This window comes from Oncorhynchus masou, chromosome 3, assembly GCF_036934945.1.
Source record: "Oncorhynchus masou masou isolate Uvic2021 chromosome 3, UVic_Omas_1.1, whole genome shotgun sequence".
Lineage (NCBI taxonomy): Eukaryota > Metazoa > Chordata > Actinopteri > Salmoniformes > Salmonidae > Oncorhynchus > Oncorhynchus masou.
In genome coordinates, this window is record NC_088214.1 from 31,704,680 (window position 1) to 31,724,677 (window position 19,998).

At 43.7% G+C, this 19,998-nt stretch overlaps 1 protein-coding gene and 1 long non-coding RNA gene across 20 annotated transcripts in view; one reads left to right on the forward strand and one right to left on the reverse strand.

Annotated features, from left to right (window-relative positions):
• LOC135514631 (disco-interacting protein 2 homolog C-like) overlaps positions 1–19,998 on the reverse strand; it is a 242,112-nt gene that overhangs the window by 46,641 nt on the left and 175,473 nt on the right. For 16 of the 19 annotated variants that reach the window (XM_064938139.1, XM_064938225.1, XM_064938194.1 and 13 more), the window contains 5 exons: positions 19,357–19,491; positions 15,751–15,870; positions 15,276–15,473; positions 4,930–5,021; positions 1,146–1,256 (listed from right to left, as the gene is read on the reverse strand). In XM_064938139.1, coding sequence (XP_064794211.1) covers positions 1,146–1,256; positions 4,930–5,021; positions 15,276–15,473; positions 15,751–15,870; positions 19,357–19,491 — 656 coding nt within the window. The remainder of the gene's footprint in view (positions 1–1,145; positions 1,257–4,929; positions 5,022–15,275; positions 15,474–15,750; positions 15,871–19,356; positions 19,492–19,998) is intronic. The other 3 variants (XM_064938176.1, XM_064938169.1, XM_064938104.1) reach the window with 1 other exon arrangement.
• On the forward strand, positions 1,233–5,232 carry LOC135514708 (uncharacterized). The gene is made up of 3 exons (XR_010451724.1): positions 1,233–1,295; positions 1,426–1,517; positions 5,068–5,232. It is a non-coding gene; the product is annotated as an uncharacterized LOC135514708 (long non-coding RNA).

Sequence of the window (19,998 nt, forward strand, 5' to 3'; positions counted from 1 at the left end):
GTCATACAAATAAAGGCATTTTAATTAATTATATGAAGAGTGCTATGGTCCTACTTTCTTTTGATGACCAACTCTGACTTCACCAGACAAAAGGACCGGACTGATCTCCTTAGTACATGGATGGGCAACTGCCGGCCCGCCACCCACCTTTAGAAGGTCCTCGGATCAACCCCAATGGTGTTCGATGGGGTTGAGGTCAGGGCTCTGTGCAGGCCAGTCAAGTTCTTCCACAACAAATCGACAAACCAGCTCTGTATGGACCTCGCGTGGTGCACGTGGCATTGTTTTGTGCTGACATTGCTTCCAGAGGCAGTTTGTAGTGAGTGTTGCAACCAAGGACAGGTGATTTTTATGCGCTATGAGCTTCAGCACATGGCGGTCCCCGTTCTGTGAGCTTGTGTGGTCTACCACTTCGCGGCTGAGCCGTTGTTGAACCTAGACGTTTCCACTTCACAATAACAGCACTTACAGTTGACCGGGGAAGATCTAGTAGGGCAGAAATTTGACGAACTGACTTGTTGGAAAGATGGTATCCTATGACGGTGCCACGTTGAAAAATCACTGAGCTCTTCAGCAAGGCCATTCTACTGCCAATGTTTGTCTATGGAGATTGCATGGAGGGGTGCTTGATATTAAACAACTGTCGGCAACGGGTGTGGCTGAAATAGCCGAATGCACAAATTTGAAGGGGTGTCCATATACTTTTGTCTATATTGTGTAGCTACACACATAGCACTGACAGCAAAGGGCCACGTTTACAAGGCTACAGTACCTCTGCTCTTTTCTCTTTGTTACATCATGACAGTTGACACCCTACTGTCAACACTTATGAAGAGAATGAGTCCTTTGACTGCCCGACCTCTTTGGTCCAAATGCTAACATTGCTTCACCTCTCATTCACTTTTCCTCCTATTATTCCTGAGTCCCAAATGGCACCCTATTCTCTATACAGTGTACTACTTTTCACCAGAGCCGCATGGGCCCTGGTAGAAAGAAGTGCACTACATCATAGGGAGCCATTTGGGACACAAATGTTGTACTAAAAATGGGAACTCCACCTGTCTTTCCTTTCATGCTGCTGGCCTCAATGACCCAGGAGGACACACACGTACAGTGTGTGTGTGTGTGTGTGTGTGTGTCCTTACTTTTCTCGTAAGTGGCACTTCGATTGGCACAGGGACAACCTCCGCCAGGAGGCAGCCATAAAAGGCAACCATGAAGGCAGCCGGGTCGTTGTTGGGAAAGACCAGAGCCACCTGTGGACAGATAAATCACAAAGGTTAGACAGTGAAATGGTAATTATATAATAGTAATGGGACTAACCCACCCTTATAGAAATGGTTGATGACCAATGGATATCCTGTAGATGTGTTCTGATTTGTGGCAAAAGTGGAAAATAACTCATAAGCTCTGATAACTGAACAGATAATGGTTTAGGCCAGTGTTGTGATGTCGGAAAGCCCCAAATAGAGACGATCTCCAAAATATGACATCCTAAGATATGAAAACAACAAATGGTAAGTTTTCCAACTTGAAAGAAAGGTGATTTGAATCGAAAATGGAAAACGCTTGATACGCTCTGATAATCTAAGAACTGTAAATGTGCCTCCGTTGGTTATGTTGCCGCTGACAATCTATATGTCTGAAATCTCACCGCTTGTTGTAAAAACTGAGGAGAGCATGACTAAGTCTTAGGTCAGTGTTGTCATGACAACAACCCCCCAAATAGAGCCCAAACTCAACATCTCCTAGAATATGACTACGTGCCAAGTAATATATGAAAGCATGCTGCTAACGTATCATCCCATGAGCCCGGAGTCAGTCAGTCTGTTGAGCGAGTTTTCCACCCAGTGACAGATGATCAGCGATGTCTAAACCGTGTTCACACAGGGGGGCCACTTTTCTCCTCAACACTGGAGCAGCAACATTAGATTCCTTCCCAAATGGCACCCTATTTCCTACATAGGGCTCTGGTCAAAAGCAGTGCACTATAAAGGGAATAGGGTGCCATTTGGGACGCTGGCTTTGTCTGCAAAAGGGGCTGATTGAGCTTCAGCAGCGAGGCAGGCAGCCTTATCAGAACAGTGGAATTGTGAACTCTCACCGAGCATCTGGGCTCTTGCTTGCTCCCTCTCAAATTCAAAAGGGGCTTTATTGGCATGGGAAACATATGTCTACATTGCCAAAGCAAGTGAAATAAACAAACAAAAGTGAGAAGAAATTCTCTCCCTCTCTGATAAAAGCCAACGCTATCTCCCCTAGACACTTTCATCTGCCTAATGCAGCTCTCTCCTCTCCAGCAGGCCCCAACACAGGAGGAGAGCAGGACAGCACAGCTCACTGATGGATAGATCACATCACAGAATCACAATGCTTCAACACAAAAAGAGGGCAACTTCTTAGATCCAGGAAGTCATGCCATCATTCTAAATAACAATTTGTCCTTAATTGACCTGCCTGGTAAAATAAGGGTTGACTAAAAATACATAAATAAATAACAAATATCCTGTTCAATAGATTTATGTCTGGAGACAGTGGATAGTGGCGTCATTGGAACGCTTATCTGGTGCTAGTGCATGTTGGATCAGATGTGCACCAGGTTGCATTCTGGCCTGGGAGCAGGGGTGATAACAGTGTGTGTGTGTGTGTGTGTGTGTGTGTGTGTGTGTGTGTGTGTGTGTGTGTGTGTGTGTGTGTGTGTGTGTGTGTGAGAGAGAGAGAGAGAGATAACAGTAAACTTAACACTAAGTGCTGTTAATGGCTCCCATGTTGGACAGAGAGCCATAATATACTGTAGCTCTGATTAGACAGCATCTCGGGGGTGAAACAGAGTGCACCTGTCTGGATGGAACACAGCATTACCTTACTGCATGTCCTCTACATTATCTGAGTCTCAAATGCCTCAAACCATATTCCCGACACAGAGCACTACTTTTGACTGGAGCCCTATGGCCTTATGTGCAAAAGGAGAGTAAATCATTTCTGGGTGCTGATAAATCCTTTTTTCAGAGCTTTTCAATGTCACCCTGCAAAATGCAGGTTTTCTTCCATTTCTGTGTTGTCAGCTGTGACTCATCCCATTCTGATAAACCTCCAAGCAGCTCTAGTGGGACTTATGGGCTTCAATAAACTATTTTTTTTATGAAAAGTATAATCAATGCTACTTTATAATTTACAGGGAGGGGGTGGGAGAATAAACTTTCTGTACAGTAATTAACCGTTCCTCTCTAGTTAATGAGGAAACACACTCATAGCACCAGCTTGCTTGCGTCCCAAATGGAATCCTATTCCTTTTATGGGCTCTGGTCTACAGTAGGGCACTTAAAAGGAACTGGAGTGCCATTTGGTATGCAAACATTGACTCAGTTTCCCACCCAGCAAAAGAAGGGGAACAAACCTAGATGAAAGAAACAAAGCAACATCCTCAAAATAGGAGAATTGAGTCAATAGTGGCGTCCCTATTCCCTATATAGTGCGTCCCAAATGGCTCCCTATATAGTGCACCACTTCGTGCACTATGCAGGGAATAGGGTGCCATTTTGGCACGCGGGCCAAAAGGTAACGGTTGCCTTTTAGTAATGCACAAGTACCGGTATATCAAACAGCAGGAAAAAAAATAGTGGGGCAGTATGGTTCTTCATTACAATCCTTACTTGTAATTCAAAGCTGGTGACATGTTGTGTAAATGGATACCTTACGTGGTAAATCACTTTCATTTGAGAAGAAAGGATTGCAGCAGTAGCACAGAGAGCAGTAGCACACAGAGAGCAGCAGCACACAGAGAGCAGTAGCACACAGAGAGCAGTAGCACACAGAGAGCAGCAGCACACAGAGAGCAGCAGCACACAGAGAGCAGCAGCACACAGAGAGCAGCAGCACACAGAGAGCAGTAACACACAGAGAGCAGTAACACACAGAGAGCAGTAACGCAGAGAGCAGTAGCGCAGAGAACAGTAGCACAGAGAACAGTAACAGAGAGCAGGAACACAGAGAACAGTAGCACAGAGAACAGTAACAGAGAGCAGGAACACAGAGAACAGTAGCACAGAGAACAGTAACAGAGAACAGTAGCACAGAGAACAGTAACAGAGAACAGTAGCACAGAGAACAGTAGCACAGAAGACCTCAAGGGAGAGCATACAGTAACTCAGATACTTTACGTCACGTGGAATAACATTCATGTTGGGTAACATAAGTAGCCAGAGTAGTACCAAATCCCAGAAGGACTGCAGTAACACACACCAGAAGTAGCCAGAGTAGTACCAAATCCCAGAAGGACTGCAGTAACACACACCAGAAGTAGCCAGAGTAGTACCAAATCCCAGAAGGACTGCAGTAACACACACCAGAAGTAGCCAGAGTAGTACCAAATCCCAGAAGGACTGCAGTAACACACACCAGAAGTAGCCAGAGTAGTACCAAATCCCAGAAGGACTGCAGTAACACACACCAGAAGTAGCCAGAGTAGTACCAAATCCCAGAAGGACTGCAGTAACACACACCAGAAGTAGCCAGAGTAGTACCAAATCCCAGAAGGACTGCAGTAACACACACCAGAAGTAGCCAGAGTAGTACCAAATCCCAGAAGGACTGCAGTAACACACACCAGAAGTAGCCAGAGTAGTACCAAATCCCAGAAGGACTGCAGTAACACACACCAGAAGTAGCCAGAGTAGTACCAAATCCCAGAAGGACTGCAGTAACACACACCAGGCAGTGTCCTGAGCCCGAACACAGGAGATTAAGCCTGGTGCTTGTCTTGGACACTGGGGTGGACATGATGCTGCTTGATGCTCTGTAAGCCCTTCTCTCTGAATGTAGACACAGGGGCTGGAGTTCACACACAGGCCTCTTCACCCAGTCTCTCTCCCCTTCTCCCTCACCCATACCTCCCCATTCACTCCCTCCATCCTCCCCCCCTTCACTCACCCGGTCTCCAGGTCTGAGCATGGGTTCCTGCTTGCTCCCCAGCTTGTGGAGGATGTTATAGGCCACCTTTATACTCCGCGTCCAGAGTTTTCCTACAGGGACCAATCAAAATAAACACTGGTTATTGATCTGTTTCAGAGGCTGTGGATCCAGGACAAAGACGGCAGCATGTTTGTAATAGACTCACTCCAAACCACCTCAGGAGGAAGAGGAAACAGAGGGCACATCAAAGAGCAGCATGGGAAACAATAACATGTAGGCTGCTTGAGTAGGTCATGTTTGAAAAGTACAATAAATGGACAATACAATCTCATATTTTATCTCATCGTAGGAATCTCTGGTTAGTCGGTGATAATGTTTTAGCATTTTCCAGGATATGAAGGTAACTTGAACCTCCCTTTTTGGATGATGAAATAACTATTTGGCTCAAAATTAAGTTTCCCATTCCTCACAACTGAGGAAAATTCTTTTAGTCTTCAGACAACTGAAATGTTTCTGGGATAGGTGTTTAGTTGGACAAGTTGAATGCTCCATTCAGCATTGCTGTGAGTGTTGTGTTAGGTGACTGATGGCAGTTCTGTGTCTAATTCAACATGGCAGATATTATGCATGATCAATCTCCTGTAATGGTGTGTTGTTCTGTACTCCAAACGAGTCTTTTGATTTCCATCAGAATTAATGAATTAGGGCGGGAGGGAGAGAGGGAGGGGGTGGAGGGAGGGAGGGAGGGAGCGGAGGGACCCAGGGGATTGAGCAGAGGGGCGGAGGGACCCCAGGGGGATTGAGCTTCAAGTGGGGGGGAAGAAACGACAAAGAAAAAACATTTGTACTAGTATTAATGAGAAAGCAAACAACTTGCCGGTGTTGTAGTCATTACAGCACACCGTAGCAAAATGTTGTTTCATCCATTGTGTAATGGAAAACGAAAAAAAGCGCTTCTTATTGGACAAGTTAAGATGGTCTGTCCCTGTTTCAGTCCGTTTTCTTCCATTTGCTTGCTAATGATTAGCACCCAGCTCTCATCTGCCTGGTTACTGTAACTATTCTCCCGATGCTGAGGAAAAGAAAGCCGAGGGGGTTCCTTGGAGGTTTCTGAGCTTTTGCATGGTGACAGTGTCCATGCGACGGTTCCCGTCTGTTTGCGTCTCAAACTGCACCCTTATTCCCTTTCGAGTGCTCAAATTCTTCCCCACAGCCCTATGGGCCCTGGTCAAAAGCAGTACACTAAAACAGGGTATGGGGTGCCATTTGGGACTGGGCTTTCCTTTGAGGGCTGACTGACTCAGTGGTGACTTGGGGACTGGGTGACATCAGAACTGGCAGACTGGGAAGTGCTGAGTCAGATGACAACTTCACTCTAGGGATGGACATGAATAGAGTACTCGAATGGACGCCAAAGCTCAATCTCTTACCAGAGAGCACATTTTTTTCAAATAATGTTAAACTATTTGGTGTAAAGTGCTTTGTGGCTGCCCAAACGAGCAAGTGAAATTGTCTTGAAAACTACATTCATTTGCTTTGAGTCTAGTGTTCCATTTGTACATGTGCATTTGCGTGGCACAACAAAAGTAAACCAAGCATCACACCGTTCTTCCCCTTTCCCCTTTCCCCTTCATATCTCATTCACTCAATTGCTTTCCGACCGCACACACAAGCTCCCATTAGGCCGACCCAAATAAATGCTCATAAAAAACAGATCAACTCATTGGGTACATAAGCTAGATTTCTTGCCAAATGACAACAGTTTTATCACAAATTCAAAATGGACAAGTCAATTGAAGTAGGAAAATATAAGTTCCAACAACATGCCCCAGTTTTGAGATAATTGCGTCCCGTCTATTTTCCGCTGAAGCAACTTTTCAAACGGCCAGTGCCATTTAGAATTGGTTAGCCTAGGCTATAACCCCCACACACATACATGTTCCCCACTCAAAATATGCAAAAACATCAATTGGCTAAAGACAAAGAGCGTATTTTCATCAGAATCAGTAAAAAAACAAACATGTAATATAACAGAATAAAATAGAATCGAATATTTTATTTTTATTTCGAAAAATATTTGATTCTGTTATATTACATGTTTGTTTTTTTACTATAAAATAGGTGTGTGGACTGTGATAAGGGCTCGGGGAATAAGAGCGTCTTTGTCTGCTAAATTAACACAACAAGGCTATGCAATTACACAGCCATAGGCTTCTACAAGCAAGCACCACTGCTGAGGTTACTGCCTTGCTGAAGACTGTGTTCCACGATCCAAATGAACCAGTTGATATTACGGTAAAAAAAACAAAAAAACATCTTAAATGGCACTTGCTTTATTGACTGAATTTACTGTATGTGGGGCAATTTAGTAATTATGATCTGTTATTTGTAATGGTTATGATAAATTAGGGTTAACTCTTTACTTGTCACAACCCTGTCATAATATGTCAACAACTGACGTAAGTTGTCATAACATGGTCCTCCTAACACTGTAACATGGTCCTCCTGACACAGCAACATGGTCCTCCTGATACTAACATGGTCCTCCTGACACAGCAACATGGTCCTCCTGACACAGCAACATGGTCCTCCTGACACAGCAACATGGTCCTCCTAACACTGTAACATGGTCCTCCTGACACTAACATGGTCCTCCTGACACTAACATGGTCCTCCTGACACTAACATGGTCCTCCTGACACTAACATGGTCCTAACACTAACACTGTAACATGGTCCTCCAGACACTAACATGGTCCTAACACTAACACTGTAACATGGTCCTCCTGACACTAACATGGTCCTAACACTAACACTGTAACATGGTCCTCCTGACACTAACATGGTCCTAACACTAACACTGTAACATGGTCCTCCAGACACTAACATGGTCCTAACACTAACACTGTAACATGGTCCTCCTGACACTAACATGGTCCTCCTGACACTAACATGGTCCTCCTGACACTAACATGGTCCTCCTGACACTAACATGGTCCTCCTGACACTAACATGGTCCTAACACTAACACTGTAACATGGTCCTCCTGACACTAACATGGTCCTCCTGACACTAACATGGTCCTAACACTAACACTAACATTGTCCTCCTGACACTGTAACATGGTCCTCCTAACACTAACACTGTAACATGGTCCTCCTGACACTAACATGGTCCTAACACTAACACTGTAACATGGTCCTCCTGACACTGTAACATGGTCCTCCTGACACTAACATGGTCCTAACACTAACACTGTAACATGGTCCTCCTGACACTAACACTGTAACATGGTCCTCCTGACACTAACACTGTAACATGGTCCTCCTGACACTAACACTGTAACATGGTCTTCCTGACACTAACATGGTTATAACACTAACACTGTAACGCGGTCTTCCTGACACTAACACTGTAACGCGGTCCTCCTGACACTAACACTGTAACGCGGTCCTCCTGACACTAACACTGTAACGCGGTCCTCCTGACACTAACACTGTAACGCGGTCCTCCTGACACTAACACTGTAACGCGGTCCTCCTGACACTAACACTGTAACGCGGTCCTCCTGACACTAACACTGTAACGCGGTCCTCCTGACACTAACTCTGTAACGCGGTCGCCCCTGACACTAACTCTGTAACGCGGTCCTCCTGACACTAACTCTGTAACGCGGTCGCCCCTGACACTAACTCTGTAACGCGGTCCTCCTGACACTAACTCTGTAACGCGGTCGCCCCTAACTCTGTAACGCGGTCGCCCCTAACTCTGTAACGCGGTCGCCCCTAACTCTGTAACGCGGTCGCCCCTAACTCTGTAACGCGGTCGCCCCTAACTCTGTAACGTGGTCGCCCCTAACTCTGTAACGCGGTCGCCCCTAACTCTGTAACGCGGTCGCCCCTAACTCTGTAACATGGTCGCCCCTAACTCTGTAACGCGGTCCCCTAACTCTGTAACGCGGTCCCCTAACTCTGTAACGGTCGCCCCTAACTCTGTAACGCGGTCGCCCCTAACTCTGTAACGCGGTCGCCCCTAACTCTGTAACGCGGTCGCCCCTAACTCTGTAACGCGGTCCCCTAACTCTGTAACGCGGTCCCCCCTAACTCTGTAACGCGGTCGCCCCTAACTCTGTAACGCGGTCGCCCCTAACTCTGTAACGCGGTCTCCCCCTAACTCTGTAACGCGGTCGCCCCCTAACTCTGTAACATGGTCGCCCCTAACTCTGTAACACGGTCGCCCCTAACTCTGTAACGCGGTCGCCCCTAACTCTGTAACGCACGGTCGCCCCTAACTCTGTAACGCGGTCGCCCCTAACTCTGTAACGTCGTCCTAACTCTGTAACGCCGTCCTAACTCTGTAACGCGGTCCTAACTCTGTAACGCGGTCCTAACTCTGTAACGCGGTCCTAACTCTGTAACGCGGTCCTAACTCTGTAACGCGGTCCTAACTCTGTAACGCGGTCCTAACTCTGTAAATAAGGGCATGTACAGTGCCTTCAGAAAGTATTCACCAACTTTGAATTTCTCATTTTGTTGTGTAAGACTGAATATAAAATCAATTAAAATTGAGATTTTTTTTGGTTACTAGCCTACACACAATACCTCATGTCAAAATGGAATTATGTTTTTATTTTAATTAATTTGATTTTTTACAGATGAATAAAAACATCAAAAGCTGAAATGTCTTCAGTCAATAAGTATTCAACCCCTTTGTTATGGCAAGCCTACATACGTTCAGGAGTAAAAATGTGCTTATCAAGTTAAACAAGTTAAATGACTGTGATAGGAGAAAACTGAGGACGGATCAACAACATTGTAGTTACTTCACAATACTAACCTAATTGACAGAGTGAAAAGCAGGAAGACTGTACAGAATGCAAATACTCCAAAACATACATCCTGTTTGCAGCAAAGCACAAAAGTAATACTGCAAAAAAATGTGGTCCTGAACACAAAGTGTTATTTTGGGGGCAAATCCAATACAACACATTACACCGAGTACCACTCTCCATATTTTCAAGCATACTGGTGGCTGCTTCATGTTATGGATATGGTTATAATCGTTTTTCAGGATAAAAAGAAATTGGGTGGAGTTAAGCACAGGCAAAAACCTGGTTTAGTCTGTTTTCCACCAGACACTGGGAGATTAATTCACCTTTCAGCAGGACAATAACCTAAAACACAAGGCCAAATCTACAGTGGAGTTGCTTACCAAGAAGCATGTGAATATTCTTTAGTGGCCGAGTTACAGTTTTGACTTAAATCTGCTTCAAAATCTATGGCAAGACCTGAAAATGGTTGTCTAAGCAATGATCAACAACCAATTTGAAAGAGCTTGAAGAATTTGGATTTTTTTTTAAATTATTGAATCCATTTAGAATTTAGGCTGTAACAATAAAATGCGGAATAAGTCAAGGGGTATGAATACTTTGAAGGCATTGTACGTGACCAGTCTATCTGGTTTATATGATTCTAATGGTCATATGCTTCTTGACAGAGTCATATAGTGTATTTTCTTAGTCCAAGTAAAGTGACAGGATGGCCATATTGCTTTTCGACAGTGTCAAAGTGTCAAAGTGTAAAAATATGACTTTAAAGAATTCATTTCAACATCAAAGGATTTAACAAACCTTGAAATGAAAGGAAACTTCTTGGCAGGGGGAAAAAAACCACTCATAACCCCCCATAAAATAACACAATTTATGACAGGTTATTAGACATATTATGACATGGCTAGGACAGTAAAGTGTTACCAAATTAGGCATTGTTGCAATCTGTTGGCATATACATATACGAGCATGTTTTTTTCCAGTGCAGGCCTGGTGTTCTATAAACACACACACACACACACACACACACACACACACACACACACACACACACACACACACACACACACACACACACACACACAAAAAAGTTGGGGTCACTTAGAAATGTCCTTGTTTTTGAAGGAAAAGCACATTTTCTGTACATTAAAATAATATAAAATTGAGCAGAAATACAGTGTAAACATTGTTAATGTTATAAAATGAATATTGTTGCTGGAAACGGCTGATTTTTTTATGGAATATCTACATAGGCGTACAGAGGCCCATTATCAGCAACCATCACTCCTGTGTTCCAATGGCACGTTGTGATAGCTAATCCAAGTTTATCATTTTAAAAATGCTAATTTATCATTAGAAATCCCTTTTGCAATTATGTTAGCACAGCTGACAACTGTTGACCGGATTTTAAAGAAGCAATAAAACTGGCCTTCTTTAGACTAGTTGAGTATCTGGAGCATCAGCATTTGTGGGTTCGATTACAGGCTCAAAATGTCCAGAAACAAAGTGTAACGGCGTTCTTCGTTTGTCGAAAGAGAGTCGGACCGAAATGCAGCGTGTTGGTTACTCATGTTTTTAATAGAACAAATGACGATACATGAAATAACAAAAACAACAAACGGAACGTGAAAAACCTATACAGCCTGTCTGGTGAACACTAACACAGAGACAGGAACAATCACCCACGAAATACAAAGTGAAACCCAGGCTACCTAAATACTGTTCCCAATCAGAGACAACGAGAATCACCTGACTCTGATTGAGAACCGCCTCAGGCAGCCAAACCTATGCAACACACACCCCTAATCAGCCACAATCCCAATAACTAAAAAACCCCACTAAGAAATACAACAAACATAAACCCATGTCACACCCTGGCCTGACCAACTAATTAACAAAACACAAAATACTAAGACCAAGGCGTGACACAAAGACTTTATTCTGAAACTCGTTAGTCTATTCTTGTTCTGAGAAATTAAGGCTATTCCATGTGAGAAATTGCCAAGAAACTGAAGATCTCGTACAACACTGTGTACTACTCCCTTCACAGAACAGCCCAAACTGGCTCTAACCAGAATAGAAAGAAGTGGGAGGCCCTGGTGCACAACTGAGCAAGAGGACAAGTACATTAGAGTGTCTAGTTTGAGAAACAGATGCCTCACAACTCATCAACTGGCAGCTTTATTAAATAGTACCTGCAAAACACCAGTCTCAACGTCAACATTGAAGCGGCGACTCCGGGATGCTGGCCTTCTAGGCATCCCATTTTCCAGCTACAATAGTTATTTACAACATGAACAAAGTCTACACTGTATTTCTGATGAATTTGATGTTATTTTAAATGGACATTTTTTTTGCTTTTCTTTCAATAACAAGGACATATATATATATTTTTGACATAATCAAGTACGTGAAAAAATAATCATCATCATATGAATACTCGAACAGTCAAAACATCTCAAAATGCCCATCCCTATTCCACACAGAGAGCAGCCTCCACCAACGCCTCAACCACACCTACCCCCATGCTGATGTCACACCTACACTGTGTTTACACCACACTGAGGAGGATGGGGGTGAGGTGTGTGAGTGTGTGTGTGTGAGTGAGAGGGTGAATGTGGCTTCTCTTTCTGTCAGAGACCTCCAGGCGATCGTAACCCTACAAACTCAGTGGCTCTCTACTGATTCAATCTACTACTCAGTCTGGGGAGATTATTTTTTAATCAGCTAGCTAAGTCTTCCACTGTGAAATAAAACAACTATTAGAGCTGGATTATTGCATAAACTACTCGGTTTGGGAGTTTGAGATAAACTAATGAGAGCACATGACTCATGCATAATCATCATCTCTATTAATAGACCATAGATGGTGAATTATGGAGACCATTACCTTCCTAGATACACAGCACTACGTTTCCATGATAAGGGATTTCATATTGGAATTACATAGGCCCAAATGCCACCCTATTCCCTATTTAGGGCACTGCCTTTGAACAGAGCCTATAGGGTTCTGTTCAAAAGTAGTGCACTAGATAGGGAAAAGGGTGGCGTGCTTTGTATCTACAGCATTGGAGGGAAATGTCCTCCTATCGTGATGCTGTGGTGACCTATCGTTAAATTAAATGGTCGTAATAAGTAAATGTGATTTATTTTTTATTAATCTAAGGAGGCTTAAATGGATACCATTATTTTTGCAATACATAGTGTTCATTTGTAAAGGAGGATGGTATAGATCTGGACTAAATTCCCAAAGTTTAAGTGCAGTGTGAGCATTTAACTAGCCCATTTTGGATGATAAGTTCATGTAATTATCCATCTGTGTTTTTTGGAAGCCGAGACAATAATTAGGAGGAATCAATCCCCTATTTCAATAAAAGCTATCAACCATAATTTGACGTTGTAAGCAAACTGTCCATGTCATGAGGTATCACACAGCAGAGAAACCAGAGGAATTAAACAAGCAAAAGAGAGGAGGGCAGAGAGAACGATGCAGAGTGAGAGAGAGATTGCGAGAGTGAGATTCACTCAAGGTTCACTTCAGAGACTCAGATTAAGATTCAGCACTGCACACTGAAGACAGAGTTGTTCACACAGCTCAGGGCCCAGTAGCTCTCGCTCACCCGACCAACAGTCTCTTCCTTCCCAGAGAGCTGGGCCTCGACTCTGGGCTCCTGACAAAAGGAAGGCTGTCTGCAGACATTTCACAACCTGGTGAACATTGTCCGATCAGCCACCACACTTTACAAATCAATATGTTCACACCGACAGCCATACAGACAGAGGACTGACAGACACTGCACCTAGTTCCATTGGGGCCTGTTTTAGTGCTGACTGTCCGTGTGTCTGCGTACCAAATGGCACCCGAATTCTCTACATGGCGCACTACATAGGGCTCTGGTCAAAAGTAGTGCATTATATAGGAAATATTGTGCCTACGTTATTCCTGAAGGGCATGCTGCCTGTCATGTCTCCACGACTCAGCAGCAGGTTGCACTCTCGGATGCGGTGTGCAGGACTGTCTATGGTTCCACCCCAAACGGCACACTATTCCCTATGTAGTGCACTACTTTTGACCAGGAACCATAGGGCGCCATTTGGGACTCAACCCTACAGGTTCTTTTATTCTCACAGCTTCACAGGGGCCCTTCCCAGCAGTTTGGAATTCATAAGGGCAACTCTACTGAGGCAGAACTTCACTCTTCAAATCATAGTACAGCCCTCAACCCATAATGAATTTTGAGGTGGGACGTGGGAGAAAAACTTGAATCTAAGTAAGCAGAGGGGAATAGTCGGAGTGTGTATTGTCGCAGTAGTGCAGTGCTGCAACATAACTCAAGACATTCCTGTGTAGTCACCGACTGATCAACAGTGGATTTGATTACATTGACTCTTCATATATCAAGATTCACAATGAACTTTAAAGACCCCCATTATGAGAGAAATAACATACTATGTTACTGAACTAAATAACTATACAAATGAACTACGTCGCAGTGCTTTTTCCCACTCTACGATTTACTTCAAAAAGCATTTTCCCACAATGTACACTGAACAAAAATATAAACTCAACATGTAAAGTGTTGGTCCCATGTTTCATCAGCTGGAATAACAGATCCCAGATATTTTCCAGAGACACAAAACGCTTGCTTCTCACAATTTTGTTTACATCCCTGTTAGTTAGCATTTCTCCTTTGCCAAGATTTTATTTTATTTATTTATTATTTACCCATTACACAGGTGCACCTTATGTTGGGAACATCTCTATTCCCAGTCATGTGAAATCTATAGCTTAGGACCTCATTTATTTCAATTGACTGATTTCCTTATATGAACTGTAACTCAGTAAAATCTTAGAAATTCTTGCATGTTGCGTTTATATATTTTTGTTCGGCGTACTTGGCGTTCCTTGTGTGGCTGTCAATATGCTTCAGCGGCAGGTAGCAGTACTGTTAGTTGCTTGCCTGTGTCAAACACACACAGTTTGGCTATGCTGTATAAGGTTGGTGGGAAGGCCGAGCATGAAGCAGTATTTCAAAACCCTCTTGAGTACTCCACTGCAGCACACACTGGGTTGTATCCCAAATGGCTCCTTCCAAAAGTAGTGCATTATATAGGGAATACGGTGCCATTTGGAATGCAACCATGGAATCCATCCCAAAAATGTAGTGGTTGGTAAAGGGTCATTAACATAACAGTGGTGCTGCATCAGACCTGCATGTCTGGGTCGTGGTATCATTATGCAAGGCAAGCTACAGTTCTACGTTATAGATGAGCACACTCTCCACTGTTATACAGCCCCCACTGCTTTTTATTATATTCTCTAGTAAGTTGTCTGAAATGTTTCAATAGCGCTCGTGCTGCACCGAGTCAATCCTTGTGACGAGTACATTGACATAATTTGAGCAGACTCTTAACAGCAGACTCTTAACAGACTTACAGTCAGTCAATTCCACAGGTAGGTAAAACAACCACATAGCACAGCCATTGCAAGTACACTGTGTAGCATAGTCATTGCAAGTATATACAAGAGTGCTTACCGTAGGTTAAAATGTACAGTGGTTTTCCGTTGGTGTCCATAGTGGTGAGGCATGGAGCTTTGGGGGAGATGGTGCCCCACCTCTGCAGGGCAGCCTCCAGCGACAGGGGCCAATTAGTGACCACCCCGAGCTGCTCCCCCCTCATCGCCAGCATCTGAGCCCCCTCCGCTTTGGGCTGGTTGGGGTCTGGCTGTTGGACTGGAGCATGAGCAACACAATAATTTATGTTATAGCTGCAAAATAATCCCCAAAACATCCTTAATTACAGCCTAATCCCTACATAGTGCACTACTTTTGACCAGGGCCCCTATATAGAGAATAGGCTGTCATTTGAGACACAGCTTGAGATTATTTAATAACAATAAGAACCTATAATAATGCTAAACAACCAACACACTAAACTAAACCCATTCAGAAATCAACCAATCAAAGGATGTCTTTGAAGTCACCATGTTGAATAAGTAGGCCCTCTTACCCTCTAGGAGTTCTTCGAAGTCGTCAACGAAGAATTCTCTTAAGGGAGGTCGTTTGGGTCTCTTCAACGTGTTGACTAGCTGTTGGATCTTGGCTGACACTCGGCCACCTACTGGAACGCCTGTAGGGGTTAACACAGTTCACTACACATATACAACTTCAATACTTCATGGAAACTTCTGTGTGTCTAATTGGACTAGCATGGCCACTTCTCCTAGTCTTGTCACTTTATTCTGAGACGAGACAGCCACACGTCAATGGGTAATATGCAAAGCGTCTTCTCTACAGCAGTGGTCCCCAACCTTTTTTTCTTACTGTGCCACCAACTGAATCCTCCCTCTGCCCAGAGTAACCCTGAAGTGCTCCCTTGTTCATTTCACCAGTAAGCCTATGGTTTCATGGGTCTTCAATTACCCCCTGTGGATAGGCCACGTACCACCAGGGGTCCTAGTACCCTTGGTTTGGAACCACTGTTCTACTGCATATCGCAGCTGTCCCTGTTTCAATCATCTGTTTTTGTTCCAGTGACACTATCCACTAGCAATTTCTCTCCAATGACAACATCTACCGCCATTTCTCTCCAATGACACCATCTACCGCCATTTCTCTCTAAATGACACTTTTCATGGCACTCAACACACCACAAAGACTGAGGGAGTGAAAAGTGGAGCACACACACACACACGTAAATCGCTTTGACAGCATCCCTTCAGATTTAAACAAAAAAAACTTTCATTACATGTTTGCCCATGGTAGAAGTCGTGAGCCGAATGCAAAAACATTCAGGAGATAAAGGCGTTTAAAGTTGACCCATTTTGCATACCCCATCATACCATGAGACATTTTTTATAAAAACTTTAACCTTTAATATCAATTCATGTTTGTATATTTTCTAGCTTAAACCCTAATTTACATCATCTGAGGTAAAAAAAATAAAGAGGGTAAGTGGCATTTTCATCATATAAATTAACCTTTAATATCCCTTTAGACCACCTCAATTTAGTTGCTACACCATTGAAATTTTCACTTCTAATTACTACCACAACTTAAAAATGGTCATCTCTAATCTATTATCTATATTTCTATGATCTCAATAGGTTTCATATGGAGGATTGATTTAAATCTGATATTCCATTTCAAGTCAACATTCACTGATTTGTGGACCTCCTACCATCTTGGTGGTACCACTTCAAAGTTGAGGTTTCAATGTTATTCCAATTTCAGTACATTTATCAGCCAAAACATGACACCCACCCTGTATTCAAGAGTATGGTGTCTCTCAACCGACGATGATATAAAATAGGGTTTAAGCTACAACATGTAGATGCGAAGAAAAAAATTACGCGTTTTAGATCGATATTTAAGAAAAAAAGTACAGAATTGTTTTACCATCCTGTTTGTAAGCTTTTAAATGATATCAATCTCAACCGTTTCTATTTTCCAGTGATGAAGACGTCGATGTCTCCATGGTATGGTGGGGTATGCAAAATGGGTCAACTTTAAACACCTTCATCTCTTGAATGTTTTGGCATTCAGGTCCAGAAACTCACTTACTTTAAAAAATATATATATTATTATTAGTTTTCTCTCCAATTTCGTGGTATCCAATTGTCTAGTAGCTACTATCTTGTCTCATCGCTACAACTCCCGTACGGGCTTGGGAGAGACGAAGGTTGAAAGTCATGCGTCCTCCGATACACAACCCAACCAAGCCGCGCTGCTTCTTAACACAGCGCCATCCAACCCATGGAAGCCAGCCGCACCAATGTGTCGGAGGAAACACCGTGCACCTGGCAACCTTGGTTAGCGCACACTGCGCCCGGCCTGCCACAGGAGTCGCTGGTGCGATGAGACAAGGATACCCCTACCGGCAAAGCCCTCCCTAACCCGGAGGACGCTAGGCCAATTGTGCGTCCCGGTCGCGGCCTCCCAGTCGCGGCCGGTTACGACAGAGCCTGGGCGCGAACCCAGAGTCTCTGTTGGCACAGCTGGCGCTGCAGTACAGCGCCCTTAATTTGGCCAAACTTTATTTGACAAAAATATAAAATCTGTGTAAAGCATGCAAACCTGTATTAGGCAAGACAAAACAAGTAAGTAGCACAACAAACAAACATTTTAAACCTCTAATCACAAGTTTGGTCTTGCTACAGAAGTTGAGACAGACAGTTCTTTTCAGAACCTCCCTGAGCCAGTCAGCCCAATCCGTGAAGCTTGGCACTTGATCTATCAAGCAGACTCTCGACGACGTGCGCGCTGTGCGCTCAACAAATCTATTCCTCAGCACTATTGATTGGAGCATCTGATAAACAGATTAGTCTGTGACGATGCTGCATGCCTCAGGAGAACAAATTAAAATAGCGGAGAAACTCCCATATTGGCATACTCCGTCATCTGACTGGAGCGCATTCAGAACAAAACGTCAGAATCCACTTTGGGTCCACATTTCCACATTAGATGCATTCTATTCTACTCACATCCCCTACGGATTTCATTCCCCTCTCGTGTGTCAAAGAAAGCTTCCAAAAGGTAAGCCATCAAAAGTGATGTGCTCAAAGAGGAGTGAAAATGAAGATAAGTGAGTGACGCATCTGTTCAGAGGAGACAGAGTTTTACTGCTCCTACTAAAGTAATTCCTGGTGTCTGCTGCAGATCTAACTGAACAGTTCTGTGATGCCAAATGTGATTTATTACATCAGAGATGATGAAAAGATCGATTCTTGTGTCATCCCATTCACAGTATTGAATCATAAGAGGTATAAGTAAAACATTTAAATCGGCTCTCATTTTTCCTTTCACATCTCCCAAAACAGTGTCATCATAACCAAATGACATAAACACCAAGACACAAACACTTCAAAACAAAAAATGACTAAGCATGATATATATATATATATATATCTATGGCTCAATACAGTACAGAAAGAAAGCTACCTTTTATTTGAGGGTATGTTCATACATATCCGTTTTACCGTTTAGAAATTAAAGCACATGTATTTAGTCCCCTCATTTGAAGTGTTCATAAGTCATTCCCTAAATTCCCTTAGTGTATTACATTTTGTTTAGAGTTCCGTATTTGGTCCCATATTCCTAGCAGGCAATGACTACTCGACATCAAGCTTGTGACGCTGCAGAGTTGTTGAATGCATTTGCCTTTTATTTTGGTTGTGTTTCAGATTATGTTGTGCCCATTAGAAATGAATGGCAAATCATGTGTCATTTTGGAGTCACATTATTGTAAATAAGACCAGAATATGCTGCTGAACACTTCTACATGAATGTGACCATGATTACAGGTTATCCTGAATGAATTGCGAATAATGTTGAGTGAGAAAGTTTGAGGCATAAATAAAATACCCCCACAAAAATGCTAACCTCCCCTGCTATTGGTACTGTTGCCTAATATAAAGCATTTGAGCTCAAATCTAAAATGCTGGAGTAGAGAAGCACATTTGTTTAAGCTTCACTGTCCAAATCACCACGTAGGGGAGTGGGGACAAACATGACCCAAACATACACATCACTGTAAAGACAAGCACCATGAAAACAAATATAGTTCACGATCACACACACATCCCCACAAATATCCCCAACCCCTCTATGCACTCACCATCTCCGGTCTCCATGAGCTCTGCATTGCCATATTTGGGCGTGGACCTGGATGTTGTGGTGGAGCCCTGGGGTCTCTCCACCTGTATGGAGTCTGTGGTGTAGCTGGTGACATCTGGAGGGGCAGAGTGGTTCTCTGGACGTGAGGAGAGGCAAGGTGAAGGAAGCCTGTTACTGTTAGTCCCCCCAGCCCTCAGCCCTATAGCTAACCAAGGGCCACAGCAGGCCACAGGCTGCCACAAGCCAAGCCAGCATAACAGTGGGGGGGGGGCTGAGTCTGGCACCTATATAGTGCACGCCCTTTGACCACCGCTCATACATACCATAGATGTATTGACCCAGGTAAAAAGCAGTGCACTATAGAGGGAAAAGGGTGTCATTTTGGACACACACAACCGAGGACAGGATGAGGCAGCGGGGAGCGGTCCGTGAGCACACAGACAGACCGAGAGACAGACAGACGGTAGGACACAAGGGTTAGTCTAGTCAGGTCAGGAGGCACATGCAAACAGGTGTCCCCAGGTGGAGAATAGACAGAGGTAGACTACGGTTAACTCAAGGAAGGAAATGGTTGAAATGCTGCTGTGTTTATCTTGGCACTTCCATAGTGCCATAGTCCTCAGCCCTTACCAATATGATCCGT